Genomic DNA, 20034 nt, shown 5'->3' with positions numbered 1-20034 from the left:
GGTAACAATCTAAGCAGATGGGATGCTTTTTCTCTCTTTTCCCATTCAAACATTTGCTCCGTCCTTGGAAGATACTGATTTCTTCAGGCACCCCATTCCTCAGAGCTGTTGGAGGACAGTTTCATTGGATAAACTGATGATAGAGCTCTTATTTCTCTATAGCCCAACAAATGCCTATTCCAGTGAAGTCCAGTGTGTGGACTTCAACTCCCAGAATTCCTAGTCAGCTGTGCTGGCTGGGGAATTCTGGGAGTTGAAGTCTACACATCTTCAAGAAGCTGAGTTCGAGAAACATTGGCTTGTCCCAAGAGATATTCTGAAACACCACCTCAGAATCAGAAAACCATAGCCAACATATTTCCTCTTCATCCCTAACCCTACAAGCTCTTTCCTGTCTACTATGCATGAAATGGTCACTGTGAGGAGCTCATGATTTTATGTTTGTTCCCACATCCCCATCTCCTAAATTCCTAGAGTCACACAGGTCATTTCTCCCCCCGCCGTGGAGAAGCGTAACATTTACATCACTTACATCTTTAGCATTTATAACAGTCTGCAGAAATTCTGAGATCTTCCCCAAGGAGTCTTTAGCCATTCTCAAAGTGGTCTGGATTGTGGCATACTGTTTCTCCATCTCCTTGCTCTTTTGCTGTTAGATATGAGATGAGATTAAATACTAGAGCATAAAATGCAATGGCTGATAATAAAAGTCCAGTACACTTTGCTCATCATCTCCATATATATATATATATATATACATATACATATACATATACATATACATATACATATACATATACATATACATATATCCCAAGTTTCTGTTCATTATTATTTGTGTTTGCTTTTTAGTTCTTTTTCATCTTCCTTTTTTACTCTCTACATTTTATTTGTCTTCACATTTTGCCTTTTAAAAACTAGCAGTAAAAAAAGTGCACGTGATTAGAATAGAATAGAATAGAATAGAATAGAATAGAATAGAATAGAATAGAATAGCTTTATTGTCATTCCACTATACACCAAGTGCATAATAAAATGATAGACAGGGCACTTCTAAAAATGCACACATGAGTTCACTCCTTTTTTATTTTTGGCCATAGGACTAGCCCAATGGTGAAATTTCTATCATCTCAATTTTATACACTAAATTGGTTCTTAATCGCTAGATCTGCATTTCTCAACCTGCTGGGTTTTCCTGCCTTCTGCTGTCTTTACTTCCTCATCTTCATCCAAGCAGACAGTCTGAAGGCACTTGAGTTCAGGAGCAATTTATAGGCACCTGGCAGAGTCACCTTAGATCTTCCTGAATACACTTCCCAAAGCTGATGGACAATGAAGCTGGAACGTTATTTTTTTTCAAAAAGTTATTTAGTTCTGGATTGAACCCAGAGTTGGAACAGATCTCGGGTTCCCTTCCGTCATCCCTTTGCTTCATTCCATGGTGCAAAAAACAGGAGGGCACTTTTGTTTCTGATTATAGGAAACAGTATGATGTGCAAGATGTATGGATTACTGCAGCATGCTGTACATAGGCGGCCCTTGAAGAGTATTCAGCTGGTGCAAAATGTGGCTTTGTGGGTGGTTATGTGCACTCCACAATCAGCCCATGTCACACCTCTGCTCATGAGCTGCACTGGTTGCCAGTTTGCTTCTGGGTCCAATTCAAATGCTGGTAATGACCTATCAAGCCCTTTATGCCACAGGGCTGGGTTATTTGAGGGATCGCTCTCCCTAGTCCCATCAGATCCGGCAGGAGGGGCATACTCCAGGTCCAATCAGCTAGGGAGTGTTGTCTGGTGGGCCTAGGAGGAGAGCCTTTTCTGAGTGGAACATCATCCCCTCAGAGATTAGATTGGCCCCGAGCCTTCTGGCCTTTCAGAAGACCCTGAAAACATGGTTTTGACAATGGGCATGGGGACCAGGGAATGCAGCAGAGCTGGCACAGAGGTTGTATTGAGTGTTACTGTAAGATGTGATTACCTTGGCTATGAATTTTATGAATTTTTTGTGATGGTTTTTATACGCTTTTCTATTGTTTGCATCGTTGTATCGTCTGGCTGTTTTATATTGTTTTATCTGTTTGCAAGCTGCCCAGAGTCTCTCTTTATATATATATATATGAATGAATGAATGAATTGTGACGTATCTGACTCCATTACTGCACAGCTAGATTGCATGTCTCTCACGTAGCCTCAGGGCATGACTTGTATTTCCCTATTCTCTTTGTACTCACTCCCCCGCCCTGATAGAACTGCTGAATAAAAGGAGGTGGGGGCGTGGCACCAGGAGGCAGTACCAGCAACCTCCTGAGATGTAGCGTCACTCACCACCACAAAAGAATCCTGTGCCTACCGTTGTTTTTTCGACCTCACCCTTGCGAGGGAATCGTTGGCTCATTCCCCCCCAGGGAATCCCATAGACCGAAGGGCGAAGGACTGGTCGCGTGACGCGACAACTGGGGGCTCGTCCGGGATCCCTTCGGTCTCACGGTGTGATCTCTGTCTAGAGGTGCACTGCCTTCACTCTCGTTACTACGCACCTGGAAAAGGCTCTGCAATCGTAAGTAATGGGCTCCCCACTCTCCAAAGTTTCGTCAGTTCATAGGGACGAACTTTATGATTTAGTGAAGAAGGCTAACTCTTGTCAAAAGGCTAACGGTACGACCATCTTTCCCATTTCAAAAAAATCGGTGACTCAACTCCTACTGTACATGGACAGACACTGCCCTGTCTATCCTTCAGAGGGGTCGCTCAAAGCATCCACTTGGGAAAGGATAGGAAAATATTTTCATGATACCCCACGAGCACCCGTGCCTATTCTGACTGCCTGGAAGGCTGTTATGGCGGCCATCAACACTCTTTACCCTCCCCCGTCTTCCCCGGAAACTTGCCCTTCTCCTCCCGGCCCAAAAACCCCACCCCCTCTTGCCGCCCATCTCGATGCTGCCTCACCACCACCCCCTCCATACCCAGCCGTTCCTCCTCCCCCTTCAGCTCCAACCCCCGACTCCCCTCAACACCACCCCCTCGGAGGCGCCATCACTGAACTCCTCTCCTCCCCCCTCTCATTGGAAATGGAGAGTCCCTCTGCCTTTCCCATGACCATCGGCCTAGGGGCGGCGGGAGGAAATTTGTATAACAATATTGAACTTAAGGTTTTGAAACAAATCAAAGATGCTGTAACCACCTACGGCTTGCACTCTCCTTTTACTAGGGGAGTTTTAGACTCTTTAGTTACTGCTAACACTGTTATGTTATTGTATGATTGGAAAATGCTTTTTTCTATGCTTATGACCCCGGCGCAATACGTTGTGTGGCAATCTGAATACGACAAAGGGGTGGAAGTAGAAATTAGAAGAGGTCTTCCCGCAGGGGTGACCGCAAATCAATTATTAGGAAAGGGACAATTCGCAACCTTAGTCCAGCAACAGAACTCCCCCCGTCGTTGTTTTGCTATTATTCACATGTGCGCCATGAATGCTCTCAAAAGAGTGGATGATTCTGACTCTCAATCCACCCAAACGTTTTTGAAAATAATGCAAGAACCAAATGAACCATATGCTTCCTTCATAAGTCGCCTTCAGATTGCTTTAGACCGACAAATTGATAATGCCACGGCTAAACATGAGCTGCTAATGAAACTTGCTTTCTCTAACGCTAATCATGACTGCCAGACCATTCTGCAACCCGCAGTCAATCAACCGGGTGTAAAGCTTGCAGACTTCCTGCAACTCTGCAGAATCGTTGGTACCACCTCTCACAAAGTGAGCGCTCTCGCTGCCGCCATTACCACCTCGCTGCCTTCTACTAACCCCTCCCCTCAGCTCCATTCCCCGGAAGCCCTCGCAATCACTCGTCATGGAAATTGCTTCAATTGTGGGAAGCCGGGCCACTTTAAGAATCAATGCCGTGCACCCGGGGGAGGTGGGGCTCCCCCTTCCACTCAAAGGGGGCCGCCCCCCCCCTCCAAACCTAAAACTCCTTGTCCCAGGTGCCGCAAAGGCTATCATTGGGCCTCGCAATGTCGCAATAACTCCTCCCCTCACCAGCCTTCGGAAAACTAGATCGGGGGTTGTCAGCTAACCCCGCCCCAAAGGCTGAATTACCCATCACCAGCTTCCCTGTGGAGTTGGCAGAGGATCTTTTGTATGACGATCCGGGGGCTGTCCTTTCCCTTCCTCTTGTTGTCACGCTGCATAAACCCCTCCCTCCTCTTACCCCTGCTTTGCTTATTCCCAACTCCTCGCTTACGCTTGAGGGGATGGTTGCTGCTCCCTATTTGTATGATTCATCAGATTTGACACAAATTGCTCTGGCAGGAGTGGGAGATAGGTGCTTTTCCTTAAATAAAGGAACAATTGTCGCCACGCTCATACTTCTCCCTTCTCCTGATATGCCATCATTGTTTGCCTTGCAGCAACCAGTCCAAACCTCTAAACCCACCCTCCTTGTCACACTAAATGGTCGCTCTTTCGAAGGCTTGATTGACACCGGCGCCGACGTCTCTGTCATTCGTTCCGCTGAATGGCCCTCCTCCTGGCCTATCGCTGAAGCCTCCTCGGTGCAAGGAGTAGGCGGAGCACAGGCCGCTAAGGTCAGCTCTCATTGGCTTTCTGCTGTGACTGCTCATTCTCATATTACAGCGTATCTAAAGCCTTATATCTTGCCTTTGCACTGTAACCTATGGGGCCGTGACTTGCTTTCACAGTTCCACGCTTTTATTCAACTTCCCTAATGGCTTTACAGGACCCTTCAGGGTCTCTCTCTCTCTCTCTCAAAACCTCTGTGCCGGTATGGGTTGATCAATGGCCACTCACCAAAGAGAAACTGGACGCCTTACATATCTTGGTCCAACAGCAGTTAATTGAAGGCCATATCGAAACCTCCACCAGCCCATACAATACTCCGGTATTTGTCATCAAAAAGAAGTCTGGCAAATGGCGCCTCCTACAGGATCTTAGGGCTATCAACACCATCCTTCAGCCCATGGGACCTTTGCAGTGTGGACTTCCCAACCCCAACTTGATTCCGGAAGGACACGACCTTATTGTAATAGACCTCAAGGATTGTTTTTTTTCCATACCTTTGGCACAAAAGGACAGAATTATTTTCGCATTTACGGTACCGGAACTTAACAATTCAAAGCCTACTGCTCGGTACCAGTGGAAGGTCCTCCCACAAGGCATGTTGAACTCACCCACAATGTGCCAATTTTTTGTCGATAAAGCATTGCAACCCTATAGATCCCAATTTCCGCATTTTCTTGTGTATCATTATATGGATGACATTTTAGTCGCTGCTGAGGGCCCGAAAGGGACAGTTCAAAAAACTTTTCCTATTCTTTTAGCCACCCTAGCAACGGCAGGGTTGCACGTTGCACCAGAAAAGGTCCAGTCTCGTTATCCAATGCAATATCTAGGCCACAAAGTTTTAGCCTCCACAGCTGCCCCACTTCTACCTATGCTCACGCTTCCCCAGCCGACCACCTTGGTCCAATTACAACAATGTCTGGGGGTCATTAATTGGGCCCGCGCATACCTTGCTTTAACTACACCCATGTTATCACCTTTATTCCAAGCGCTAGTGGGTTTGACAAACCCAGCTGACAAGGTATACCTTACAGAACAACAATTGCACGCCCTACAACAGGTCAATGCCGTCCTTACGACCCAATGGGTGGACCGTGCGCTCACTGACAAACTACCCTCTCTTGCCATTCTTTCAACACATCAATTATTAACTGCCATCATCGTCCAAACGTCTGATAACAAACATCTACATATTTTAGAATGGCTACACTTGCCACACACACCTAAGACATCCATCATCACCAGAGCAGCACAAATGGCCTCTCTTGTTGAGAAAGGCCGGAAGAGGATTAGAGCCCTAATGGGACTGGATGTTTCCACCCTGTACATTCCCCTTAAGGTTACTCAATGGGAACCCCTCCTACAAAACTCCACTGCACTGCAGGATGCCTTGGAGGACTGGTGTGGCCAGGTGTCATGCCATCTTCCCCCTGATCCTCGATTGCAACTGTTGCGAACGGTACCCTTTACACTAACCTCGCCGTTCGTTCAGCAGCCACTCAAGGAAGCCCTCACTGTTTTTACAGACGGCTCCAAAACCATAGGGGCTTGTACATGGCAAAATAATTGCAAATGGCATAAACGCCTAACAGGCCCACAAGCATCTGCCCAACAGGCTGAGTTAGCCGCCTTTTTGCTAGCCTTGTCTCTTTTCCCAGAACAGCCTTTGAATGTTATATTAGATAGTATGTATGTCACTCAAATGGCTGTGGCCATGTTTGATGCATATATTTCCCCTGTTACCCCCCCCTCTCTCATGACGCTTTTTTTGCAGCTTCAAACTCTCCTGAAGGACAGAACATCCCCTTTGTTTGTAGCGCATATTAGAAGCCACCAACAGCTACCCGGTTTCCTGTCCGAAGGCAACCACATGGCAGATGAGGCTTGCAAAATTATGGCCTCTTCCCCTCTTCCTCCGCCGCTTTCAGCAGGGGACAGCCATGCTTATTTCCATCAAAATAAAAAAGCCTTGGTGCGCCAATTTGGCATTACATATCAAGAAGCTACCGCCATTCTTCAACAATGTCCAACCTGCAGTTTGCAGGCAAAGTGCATCCCTGAGGGAGTTAATCCCAGGGGTGTCCATGCTTGTGACACATGGCAGATGGATGTCACTCATTATCCCTCTTTTGCACCTTGGAAGTATATCCATGTATCTGTGGATACCTATTCGGGATTCATCCTGGCAACTTTGCAAAGAGGAGAAGCCACGAAAAACGTAATCAATCATTGTATTCGCACTTTCGTCACATCGGGATGTCCCAAAACTTTGAAAACTGACAATGGCCCCGCTTACGTCAGCACTCCCTTTGCTGAGTTTTGCCGTAAGTGGTCCATTACTCACAGATTCGGTATACCATTCAACAGCCAAGGTCAGGCTATTGTGGAAAGGGCTAACCAGACCCTAAAGAATGCCCTTGATCGGCAAACGGGGAAAAAGGCCTTAGGCCCCCCAAGCCTCCCGATGTTACAAAATATCCTTAATCTCACCTTGTTTACCTTGAATTTCCTTAATCTTACCGGTACCCCCCCTGCTACGGCTGCATCTCGACACTTTTCCAAGCCAGTAGTTCCCTCTTCCCGTCCCCTTGTTTATTTTAGGCAACTGCCCAGCCCTGAGTGGAAAGGCCCTGCGCAACTCGTCACCTGGGGAAAAGGCTACGCTGCTGTGCAACTTCCTGATCGAGTGCTCTGGGTTCCTGCTCGCTGCATCCGGCCATATCATGGGCAGCCTCCTGACAAGCACCTTCTTGACCCTCCTTCTCTGTCATCTCTCTTCCATCTCTGCTCCCCTCACAACGAACCCTAAAACAACCTCTCTCATTCGAACCCATCGTTTACGCTACCCTGCCACCATTGGCCGCAGCTCAGCATCCAACGCCATGGAATGTCTTCAACGCTCTCCCATCAAAAGAAAAGGCACCTTCTGGCGCTGGTTTCGCAACAACACCCTTCTCCAAGATGGCGATTCCTACTCCATCACTTATCACTTTCGCCAAACTACCCTTGCTATCACCAACGTACAGTTGACCGATCTAGGACAATATCACTGTGAAATAACAAAATTAATTAAGGGGTTCGCCACCTCATCTCGCCTTACGCTCACCTTATTTTTACTCTCCCTTCCTGAGCCCGCCCGTTGGCAGGGACGACGCCTACTGGCATTTGACGCCCAGGGATCGCATCGCCCTTACAATATCACCTGGACAATCCGCGATGCCTTGGGACAGATCCTGAATACCTCCTTTTGTTATAGCCCAATTATATCTTGTTTCCCTAACCTGTATTTTGACTTTTCAGAAATGCTTTTAGGAGTGACAGCCTACAGGAGGCTGGCCGGCTTCCCAGAGCCCAGCCACTCCACCGTTAAAAGGTATCCCCTGTATGTGTGCCCAGGACATGACACCAGCCCTGATCACGTGCACGACTGCGGAGGCATAGCAGATTACTTTTGCAAATCTTGGTCCTGCGTTTCCACTGGCTACATCTACTGGACCCCTCCATATAAGACTGATTACATCACCCTCACTCGGTTGAGAAAGGACATTAGATGCACCGCAACCAAAAAGAATGCGGCAGGACAGGGGGGTTGGAATAGATGTAATCCGGTTATTGTACAATTCACTGCTGCAGGAAAAGCTAAGGGGAATGCCTGGGACTCAGGTGTAAAATGGGGAGGTCGTATGTATGCCAGATGGCCCGGGTTTCATTATGGCAACATGTTCTACATTCAACGACAGGTCACTCTCCCTCAGTCCCCACCTGTTGGGCCCAATGCCGACGACATTCACTCCACCTTTCTTAAACCCCTCACCAAACAAAAAAACCCCCTTGTCTCTCTTCTTAACTCCTCCTTTTCCCTTGTTCACACCGCTTCTAACACATCTCGATGTTGGCTTTGCTTGTCTTCCTCCCCACCATTCTATGAAGCAGTCGGTTCTCCTGACCCTATCCGAAACTCTACCTCAGCCGCCTCCTGCCGCTGGCAAAACACCACGTTGACTATCACCTCTATAATAGGGCAGGGCTGCTGCCTTGGCCGTGTTCCTGCTAACTATATTCAATATTGCCTTAATTCTTCTCATGATCACTGTGCCCTCTATCTTCCAAAGACTCGCTTGAACATCAACGGTCACACCGGCCATGGTGGCTACGGTGTACTCTACACTACCTCTGGTAATATCTCTGCCCGATTGACAGGGCAATACTTTATCCCTGGGAACAACTCTGTTTGGGCATGTTCTTCTGGCCTCACCGCATGTGTATATGGTGATACCTTGTTACAAACTAACGCCTTTTGTATTCAGGTGCTCCTACTCCCCAAGATTTCTATCTATTCCCCTGACGAACTTCTCTCCATTTTAGAGCCCCCTCATTATCCCCTCAAGGCTAAGCGCGAAGTAGTGACTGCTGTAACTTTATCAGTCCTACTGGGCTTAGGTGCGGCTGGAGCCGCCACTGGTGTGTCAGCCCTTGTTGTCAATGATCAGAACCTGCGTCACCTTAGCGTTATCATTGACACTGACCTTCGCGCCATCGAACAATCTATTGTGGCGCTACAAGATTCCCTTACCTCTCTATCCGAAGTGGTTTTGCAAAATCGTAGGGGTCTCGACCTTCTGTTCCTCAAACAAGGGGGACTGTGTGTTGCTCTAAAGGAAGACTGCTGTTTTTATGCCGACAACTCAGGAGTAGTATTGGACTCTATGAAAGAGCTCAATTCCCGTTTAAAAACAAGGGAATTGGAGCGCCAACAATCCATGTCATGGTATCAAAATATGTTTAGCATTTCTCCATGGCTAACCACACTGTTGTCCGCTCTGTTGGGGCCCCTCCTGTTATTGATTCTCGTATGCACCATAGGCCCCTGTGTGCTGGGTCGCGTTCTCCGCTTCTTAAAGCAGAGACTTCATACATTGGACTCAGAGGTATCCGAGACAAAGCTTGCTGTTCAACACCTGGTCACTGCTGTAGGTATGGAGAAAACACCACTCTTGGAATGGTCCTCCGATAGTGAATCGGAAATGGAAAAGGACCCCCGGTCACACTACCCCCCGAGAGAGGACGCTGGGATGGGTCTCCTTGGACTGAAGAGTCCCTGGCTCCCCGACTCAGACCCTCTGGGGGAGGAACAAAATTAAATAAAAAAGGTGGAATTGTGACGTATCTGACTCCATTACTGCACAGCTAGATTGCATGTCTCTCACGTAGCCTCAGGGCATGACTTGTATTTCCCTATTCTCTTTGTACTCACTCCCCCGCCCTGATAGAACTGCTGAATAAAAGGAGGTGGGGGCGTGGCACCAGGAGGCAGTACCAGCAACCTCCTGAGATGTAGCGTCACTCACCACCACAAAAGAATCCTGTGCCTACCGTTGTTTTTTCGACCTCACCCTTGCGAGGGAATCGTTGGCTCATTCCCCCCCAGGGAATCCCATAGACCGAAGGGCGAAGGACTGGTCGCGTGACGCGACAATGAATGAATGAATGAATGAATGAAATGGGCGGCTATGTACATTGGAATAATAAATAAATAAATAATCAGTCTATGATAGGAGAGAGATTGGATTACTGTACAGTTTTTTTTCCCTAACCCAATGTTCTTCAGACGGGTTGGGACTAAAGGTTGCTATAACTATTGGCAGCTCCTTAAAGGAGCTGGGCCTTTCCCCTGCCCCACAAGCCAAGAAAAGGTCTAGTTCCTTTAAGGAACCATCAACAACTATAAGCAAGGATGCCCATGCCAGAGCTGAAACAACTTTGCATGCTTTGGAGCCCACTAATGAACACCCAGTTGGGGCTATAATTTCTACTGACATGCAGCTATCTCAGCTGAGAACTCTGGGCACTGTTGTCCTAACAGAAATGTAAAATAAAGGGATGGAGAAGATTGCACCATAGGATGTGGTAGAGAACACACATAGACAGACAGACAGACACCTTTGTGTTGACTCCTGATGACTGCCTGGACAACTCCCTGCAGTTTTCTTGGCAAGATTTCAGAAGTGGTTTGCCCTGGCCTCCTTCCCAGGGCTGAGAGAGAGGGACTGGCCCAAGGTCACCCAGTTGGCTTTGTGCCCAATATGGGACTAGAACTCATGGTCTCCTGCTTCTAGCCCGGTGCCTTAACCACTACACCAAACTGGCTCTCTCACAACACCTTATTGCACCTGTATTTGTGATACCCGTTGAGGTGTTGGTTTAAGAAGAAAGAGGGGAAGGGAGTGACTAAAAACATTAGGATCACCTTACTGGTAAGATATTTATTGAATAGGGATGTATTAATTGGCTTCCCTTTTGCCAAATAAATACTGTATTGCAGCCCCAAACCATGGCAGTAATTCTGTGACTCCCCATGCTACCAATGTTACATTTGCCATGTTGCTGTAACAGCCATGACACTTGCATTGCATTGCAAAATATGCTCACGCCCAACCTAAAGAGAGAGCAGAATCCCACCCATTGCTAAGGATCCTACAGCTTCAATCTTTAATCCAACTGGTTTTGGAGTAACAGTATCAATTCAAGAGAGGTATCTTACTGGTGAGGTAAATTAGGCTGAGAACAACCAAGAAGAGAGGAAGCATAAGATAGAGGCAGTTTGAGAAAACAGGAAAGCATACTTTGATGAAGTCAACATGCTACACATGCTTTGCTCTTACAGGCAATTCTATAACATCCCAAAATTCCATGGGGCATGGTAGTTCATTCTGCAGCCCCAAGCCCCAGTTTGTACCTGGGTTTCCTCTAGGTGATTACGATTCAGGCTGTTGAGGTCCTCTGTCTGTCGGGTTTTATTCACTGCTTCATTCAGGGCATCTCGTAGGTCCATCAGATCTGAACTGTACTGATCTAGCTGGTCATTGATTTGATTTGCCAGTTGTTGGTTGGCCTCCAACTTGCTGAAGACCTCAATCTGCACACGATTCAGCACTGAGAGAAGGAAAGCTTTAAAAGATTAGTGATGAACATGAACAGTTCCATGATGGTGAGGCAATGCTGTCTTAATTACAAGAGGGAGAAAAGGAAGACAAAGTTCTAAAGAACTCGGTCATTTATGTAGACTATGGCTGTATGTTTAAAAAATATTACGGAAGAAATGGTTTAGAGTTCCTCTGAGTAAGGAATCTGCATGTTACAATTAATGTGATTCTTAAAGCATCCACATAGTTTTTTTTAGGCAGAAGCCTGAAAAAAGTTGAGCTACTTTAATGAATAGCAAACAGATGCTACTCTTAATGGCTTGTGTAAGATTTGATGCCTTTCTTCTTAATAATTTTCAGCACACACACAACCCTTTGAATTATTGTGTATCTTTTTCATTTTTAGATACAATTCTTTTTGGCCCAAGCCATGAAGGTCATGCCCGAGATATCTAAAAGCCAAGCAGTAAGTCATAAAAATTTAAATCGTGACATTAGAATAACATTGACTGAAAATAATTTAAAGGCCCAGATAAAGATGGGTCTTAATACTTCTTTTTAGCCAAGAGAATTAATTGTCCTTCCTAAAAGTAGCTCTACCTAAAAGTAGAGCTTTCCACCACCGAGGACCCAAAAAGAAAGAACATGTTTTCTGTATGCCAACATATGATCGTTGTTCTGCCTTCTTCTTCAGTAATAGGGTGGTTGAATTTGCCTATGATCTCAAGTTAAAGAATGGCTTTCCTTTCTTCCATCTTCTACTTACTGCTGTGAGAAATAACAAAAATCCAACACAGCTTGAATACTGCTAACATTCATATTTATAGAAAGCCAGGAGGATCTAGTAGTTAAAGTGTTGAGGTAGGATACTCAGAATCCAGTCCGCTCTCAGCCACAGAAGCTCATTGGGTGACTTTGGGCCGTGTGTTCTCTGTCAGCCCAACCTATCTCAAAGGATCGTAGTAGGGAAAAACAGGAGAAGCAGCATTATGTGCACCACCTTGAGCTACTACACAAAAGACAGGCCATTAAATAAAGAAAAATGTTCTCCACTTATAAAGTTTTGTACTTTATACATAAAAATACAAAAATGTACTCTTGATATCAAACACATCAGAAGGAAACAAGATGCCAGCATCCACTTTTTAGGAAATGAATTTAATTTGGTTTAGAATGTAAATAAAATCAAAAGGTATCTTGAATTGAAGAATCCAGCCTGTCTTCACTCGAGCCTCATCTCTCAAATATCAATGAACTGGTTCAAGAATATATTAAGATGCAAAATGTGAATCCTTGGAAATGAATCCCCTACTCACCCCATTTGCTTTCTCTGCCATACTCACAATTCTGAGCTTCATCACGCTCCTCAACAGCAATGGTCCTCTGGAAACTAAAATCTGTGGCTTTCATGTGTTTCAGCATTGCGTCTACCTCAGCAATCTTCTGCCGAAACTCCTCTGCGGAGGTAACACTAACATTGGCTGTGGTAAAAGTGTCCATCTGGTGTATGAGATCTATATAAAAAAGCCACAGCAACTGAGATGCATGATTTAGAACATACTTCTGCACATACAATGGCTCTCCACTTGATTCCCCTTAAAAGAAAGCCAATACTCTTAGGATTCCATATATGTTATCAGATTCGGTGTTAGGAACCAAAGCCACTTAGCAAACTAATACCCCACTGATTCTCATCCCATGGAGGTTTTTGGTCTCTTCTGATTTCTTCCAGCAAACTATTCTTCCACTATATTCTTCCATTTTTTTACATTCACAGGGATGTGCAACCATGCTAGTGTTGTGACAGAAATCACAGTATTTGGAAGGGCCTACACTTGGACCTGTTCACAAGTTCACAAGTACACATGGCAAAGCTAAGAAGGAACTCAGTACACCTGAATACATACTCAAGCTTGCAAATGCTTTCTATCTTTCAGCTGTTGCTACCAGAATGCCCTTCAGATATATAACTAGGCAAAATAATTACGGTGCAAAATAAACCCTGGACTGGGACCATCTTCTGCTTTCTGTTGCTCAAAGATCTGTAATTTGTTTATTTACTTATTATTCAAATTTCTATCACTGCCCATCTCCCCCCAAAAGGGGGACTCTGGGCGGTTTACAATAAAATTTACAATTTAAAACCATCAAATGCATAAATTACAATGCAAACAACCAACATAAAAATAAAATAAATAAAAATATAAGATCCAAGTGGCGCAGATTTCATTCGGTGGGGAGAACTCTACGTCACCAGCCACCCCCAGGAAGAGCTATTATAATAATGCTCTGAGGCTGTGTTCAGTGGATTGCATTATGGACTCCATCCATAATAAATAGACCTATGAAATAGCCCTTGGACATGATCTGTATTGGACTGAACTGATTCATCTTATGGTATTTATTGAGAGGCTGGATAATGTCTCTTGCAAGTTCTAGTAAATCACATTCTTCTTCTTCATGTTAACCAAGTATACCATTTATGTTTATGTATCTATTTACTTAACTACACAAATGGAGAATCATGCCTTGACCACAGGAAGTTTTGAATGGTACCCAGCTGTCAGCCTTGCGAGGTGGTCCAGACAGGAAGCACACCCAGATGAACTAATTCTACTTTATTGTAAGGTTACATTAACAGAATCTTGCAAGCCTGAAAGTACGTCTCTCCGCCATCACCTTTACAGCCCAAGAAAGTAGGGAGGGTCCCTTCTGCTACGTTTGCCACACCCCCATTCCTTCTGCAGGCTCAGCTGCCTTTTATCCGACCATTCCCCTGGCTGTGGCTCTTCCCCATCTCCCAAGGCCATTCCCACATACCATTACACCAGCTGTATGAGACTTTTTTTCCCTGAATGGTTATTGTGCTGCAGGAAAACTAATATAAATAACTGAGCCCATCTATGCTGGGATGAGGTGGTCCTTTGCTAAAGAATCAGCATCATCTTGGTCCTGTAGCTGGGACCGTCTGTACAAATGAGTCTTTTCAACAACAGCTGCTTAAGAAAAACAAGGCCTACAATCAGCATAAATTCTACCCAAATCTTGCACACTACTGAACTGAAATTTAAGCATCATCCACAGGTTGGTTGCTTTAAAAAAATGTAGTTCTAGAATTGGGCATTTCCCACATAGCCCTTTTTCAAAGCAGGGAAATATCAACCTTCATAGAATTCTGCCTTACCATTAATTTTACTTTGAATTTTAGTGACATTCAGAACAAGGCTCTCTGCTTGCTGATAGGTCTCCTGTGTGCTATCCATTAGACGGTTTGCTTTTCTGTGGGTCATGGTTGCCTAAAAACAACATTGTCAGTTCAGGTAACATGGAAAGATACTGGGACCTGCCAACCCTTTACAACAACTGGGAAGTTTTGCTTAAAAAGGATTGTGAGTTAAGTTTCATTTTTTTTCAAAATTAATTTTATCTCCCATTGTTGTCACAGATACACAGATATTGGGTTTATTCGTTTAACATAATAAAGTAACATTGTAAAGATGATTTGGGTCACTCAGATCACATAATAGTCTTTGGGTTCCTGGTGGGAATCTTACTCGGAAGCCGAAGGAACACGGCTATAAGGTCAAGGAACCAAGGCTGTCTAAACATGCCATGTTCTCCTCTCTCAGCTGTTTGGGTATGAACAATTTCTCCCTTATCTAATAATAAGAGTGGAGGTGGTGGGCTTTCATTCACTGTATCAATTCAAGCAGAGGTTGGACAGTCATCTGTCAGGGATATTTTTATTTGAATCCATGCAGCAGAGGGTCAGATTCCATGGCCTCAAGCAGTGTTTCTCAACCTCGGCCATTTTAAGATGAGTGGACTTCAACTCCCAGAGTTCCCCAGCCAGCATGCTAGGGAATACTGGGAGTTGAAGTCCACCCATCTTAAAATGGCCAGGGTCGAGAAACACTGGCCTAAAGGGTCCCTTCCAACTCTGTGTCTCTACCATCTATGATATGTGTCAGCTTTAGGATTTCCCATTCCAGGAAAAGAGGAGTAAATGGATTCATGCAACTCACTGCTTTACCAACTCACTGCTTAAGTAATCAGCACCAGATAGCTTTAGGTTCTCTTACTGTTTCATCCCTTTACCATAAATGCAGATGTGGTCATGAATGGTGCACTAGGAAGGATTCTCACAGCTATTTTCACATGTAGGTTTTAAACAGTTGACTTTTGAAACTGAAAGAGGAAGCTCTCCTTTTCCAATCATTGTCAGTCCTTGACACCTCCATTATTCTTCCTTTGTCCATCTAACAGGGACTTTAAGGCTATGTTTAGCCCACATTTGCTGCATCGATTGTGGTATGTCCTGAGCAGATCTAGTCCAAAGTGCATCACCAGAAGGTTCCTTAAAAGGGGTGCTGTTGCTGAAAAGCACTTATTCACAATTACTGTGGTTTCATTTTTGCACATGGAGCACTGTCACAGGTAAGGTTAAGCTTGTCTGGACAGATACCATATCACTTGAATAAAGCACCTTGTACGTTCTGGCATTGTATCCGTTTGTAATACAAATATGGGAAAAGAAAAGGAAAAACAAAATGTTGCACCTTGTGGTGAAGTGCATTCAGATCCTGAACAAAATCAGTGTTCTCCTCTTCCAGCTCATCAGCATGTTGCCTCACCCTATATATGGATCTCTGATACTCACGCACTTGGTTCTGTAAAGCAAAAATAAAGTGCAAAGTAAATCCAGGAGCTCAAACCTTATAGAAAAATTGGAAGAGGAATAATTAACTGGAAAGATCCACATACAGTAACGGCTTGCATAGAGCCATTGATGCTGTGCAGGCGGGCCCATGCAATTGAGGTGGTGTTGAGACTTGTCAGCTGATGTTTGAGGGCAGGGAAGTCACTTTCAATCTTCTGGAGATCTTCTAGCAAGAGCAGCACACAGCTATCACAAGCTGTTAATGAGAGAGGAAAGTAATCCATAGGAGAATCAATAAAGACAGGACTATCCTAGATGGGAATCACTGAACAAGATAAACCTAATCTTCAGCAGTCCAAGGTATCATGGAGAACATGGAAATAAGACTCCATTATTAAAACACTGAGACTAACAACTTATCTTCATTTGCCTGATAATTTTGACAACCCTTATAACATTTCTCAAACCCACCTAACACGTGGCCCCAAGTGAAAACGTTACAAGATACATGTAGGATTTCTGAGTTATCCAGGAAGAAGCCTAACCTTCACATCTCATGTTGTCTGGACCATCCACCACAGGGATCTCATGCTTCTTTATACAGGTGTCACATTGCTTCCCTGTCAGCCCATTGGAGCAGGTGCACTCACCAGTGCGGGGGTTGCAGGACCCTCCTTTACATTGGCATTCTGTCAAGAGAACATTGAAGGACAAAGATTTACAGGCACAACTCCTTTCAGTCCACATTAATCAGGGTGGAGTTATTTCCATCCATCATCGTAGGTCAGAAACTGCAACTGAAGACGCACGATAGGGAAACCTCGAACAGCCCAGGAGTTTTCCCCGTTCTTAAACTATTCACTTAAGAACATTCACATGTTTCCTGATACTATGTTGTTAGATAGAGAAATATATGCAACACTCACCTGGCTGCAAATGTGGAAAGAGTTTAAAAGAGGCACAGTATTTATATATCTATGGATGTATATGCATGTTATTTATTTCATCATGAGTTTGGCCCCAGCTAACTGATAAAATATTGGGTTTTATTTTGTGTTTACCTTGTTTTTTTGTAATTATTTTTGGTTTTGACATTGTTCTGTTTTTTCTTGTTTATTATTGTTTTTGGTTTTTATATTTATTTATAAATTATTTTTTATTTATTAAATATATATTTTTATTTACTGAATAAATGATAGATGAATAGATATAAGAAACAGAGAGAGAGAGAGAGAGATCTTGCAGAAACTACCCTTAAGTTCTTTAGATCTTGGATCTTATACGGGATATTGAAGTTCTTGGATCATTTATAGGTAATATTCCAAACTACAGTTTGGAAAATTAGACACAAACCAAATATTCAGATGTTCCTCCTTGCACTTGTGTACATGGTTTTAATTAACTATTTCTAGGTTCGATTAAATGTTTACTTGCAAATCAGGATCCGTGTGACCAGGATCCATCCATCTTTCAGACAATTTATAATCTACCCAAACCAGTTTGCTGCAGTTGGTTGCCTCGGTGACCTATGATTTCATTGAAGCAGGAAGTCATTTGTGAACCTTTGTGCAAACATGAAGGATAGAGGATAAGAATGGGAACATGAACGCTGGGATTTGGATTTTCTAAACCATGGCTTCAAGGATGCACAGATACATAATTGGAAAGACTATAAAAGCCACGTACCATTAACCAGACCGGGAACATCAATCTGTAATGTGCAGGTTGCATACGGCCCCCACAGCAGCCCATAACAATAATTTGTAAATGCTGATTTTGAAAAAAAAAAATACACATCTACTCAGCTATAGAACCAAATACTGGAATTGTATTTAACAAGAAGCACCGCCAGGTGAGCGGGGGAAGTGAAATGGTTCTGTTCCGTAGTATAGGTAGTCCTCAACTTACGACTGTTTGTTTAACGACCGTTTGAAGTTATGATGGTGCTGAAAAAAGTGACTTATGACCGGTCCTTGTTGCAAGTGACTGGCCACATGATCAAAATTCTGGCATGTATTTACAATAGTTGCAGCGTCCCGGGGTCACATGATCACCATTTGCAACCTTGCCAGGAGGCTTCCGACAAGCAAAGTCAATGGGGGAAGCTGGATTCGTTTAACAACCAAGTGATTCACTTAACAACCAAGTTTCACTTAATGACCACAGTGATTTGCTTAACAACATGGCAAAAATGGCCATATAATTGGGCATGACTCACTTAATGACCACATTGTTTAGCAACAGAAGTTCCGGTCCCAATTGTGATCATAAGTCAAGGATACCTGTAAAGTTTTCTTTTAAAAAGTTAATACATTTCTGACTTCTGGTGGGGACATGGCCAACTGAACAGATGCGCCCGTGGGTTCAGTGGGCAGAACTGATAACGCAGCAGTTTTTTCAGGCTCAGGCAGTTTTTTCCTGAAGCCCAGGAGTGTTTTTCTGCAAAAAGGAAAACACCTGGAATCACCCCATCTGTGCTCCGGACAGCTGCTTGCAGCCAGAAGTTCGCAAACAGCATTTGCGTTCGACTGGTAAGAGTTAGCCGGGAGGCTGGGACGCCACCATTTCCAAGCTGTGGTGTAGCCTTAAAGGGACACTAAGACCAGCCACCCCATTTCTAAATCACCCAATTTATACTTCTTTAAAGTACGCATACCCTAAGAGAGGTTTTCTACAGCAAGGAGAAGCGGGCTTTCTTGGTGCTTATCATTATTTTTGGGACTAATTTTTTTAAAAAAATCTTTTTAAGTTTTGGTCTTTGTTTTCCCTCCAAATATTAAGGAGGATTGAGAGTAAATAACTGTCTCCCTGTTATTATTTTTGTACTAAGTTTGAAGGTATTAACATTTTCCTTACACGTTGAATCGGCTGATTTGAACCTTCAGCTTTCTGTTTTCAGTTTCCCTCGAGAACTGTCTGCTATCTCACTCTCACTTTAAGTAAACACACTTTGGAACTCTTCCATATCTTCAACCTTCACTGGTTAAGCTCCTGGGGGCGCCATGATCTACTGTGTGAGACATGATTTTAAACAGACTCTCTGACTTCCACCAAGATTTTAAACAGATTCTTTCTGATTCCTATCAAGCTTTCATGCAAGGCGTTCAGGACACTGTGGAAAACATGAGGTCTAAAATGTGTCATCTGGTTGGGGATGTCATGGATGAAACTGAGGAATTTAACAGTGACAGAAATGTCTCTTCTAAGAGTGAAATAGGGATTTCTGTTGAAATGTTGGATGAAGATCGGATAGACAAGTTGGAGAAATTTAAGGAGAGACTGAGTGGCAAGCCACAAGCGAAATTGATTTTCTGGTGGAATGAATTGGAAAAGAAGGGGTTATTATGTATGGGAGGTCTCCTGAAGAGAAGCTGGAGTTTTTGACGGGGGCAGTTGGGCTCTTCGATTTTTTTAAAGAAAAAAGCTCTGTGCACATTGTGGGGATATGTAAATGCTCTGGTTTATTTTGAAGTGGGATAAGGGTTTAAGAATATCTATCTGGATTGCTTTTAGGGTTTGGGTCATTTTATTTATCTTTAACGATTTGGATTAAGATTATTAAGGTACAATAAAAAATAAATAAATGTTTATTTGGATCGTTTTGGGCTTAATATGATTAAGATTATTAAAATTGTTGTATCATCAAGAAGAATGGCAGATAATTTATATGTTTTTAGTTTGATCTTTACTATAGTAGACAGGAAAGCATACAATAGTAGTAGTAAGGAAATAAATAAATGTTATCTTTGGGGGGGAAGTTGATTAGGAGGTTTATATAAAATTTTCTTTTTTTTTCTTTTAATATAGTGGGAGGGAGTAACTGTATTTAATGATTTTTATAATGTGCCAATGGAATGATTTAT

General features: G+C 43.8%; 1 protein-coding gene across 1 annotated transcript in view; it reads right to left on the bottom strand.

Annotated features, from left to right (window-relative positions):
- LAMA5 (laminin subunit alpha 5) overlaps window positions 1-20034 on the bottom strand; it is a 225010-nt gene that overhangs the window by 25360 nt on the left and 179616 nt on the right. Inside the window, exons 48-54 of the mRNA XM_063298768.1 lie at window positions 16717-16860; window positions 16276-16427; window positions 16071-16181; window positions 14696-14807; window positions 12855-13025; window positions 11325-11521; window positions 533-649 (exon numbers count right to left, since the gene is read on the bottom strand). Of these exons, the coding sequence (XP_063154838.1) occupies window positions 533-649; window positions 11325-11521; window positions 12855-13025; window positions 14696-14807; window positions 16071-16181; window positions 16276-16427; window positions 16717-16860 (1004 nt within the window). The remainder of the gene's footprint in view (window positions 1-532; window positions 650-11324; window positions 11522-12854; window positions 13026-14695; window positions 14808-16070; window positions 16182-16275; window positions 16428-16716; window positions 16861-20034) is intronic.

The sequence above is a fragment of the Candoia aspera genome, chromosome 3 (assembly GCF_035149785.1).
Source record: "Candoia aspera isolate rCanAsp1 chromosome 3, rCanAsp1.hap2, whole genome shotgun sequence".
In the NCBI taxonomy this organism is placed as follows: Eukaryota; Metazoa; Chordata; class Lepidosauria; order Squamata; family Boidae; genus Candoia; species Candoia aspera.
This window is presented reverse-complemented; position numbering and strand designations above follow the sequence as displayed.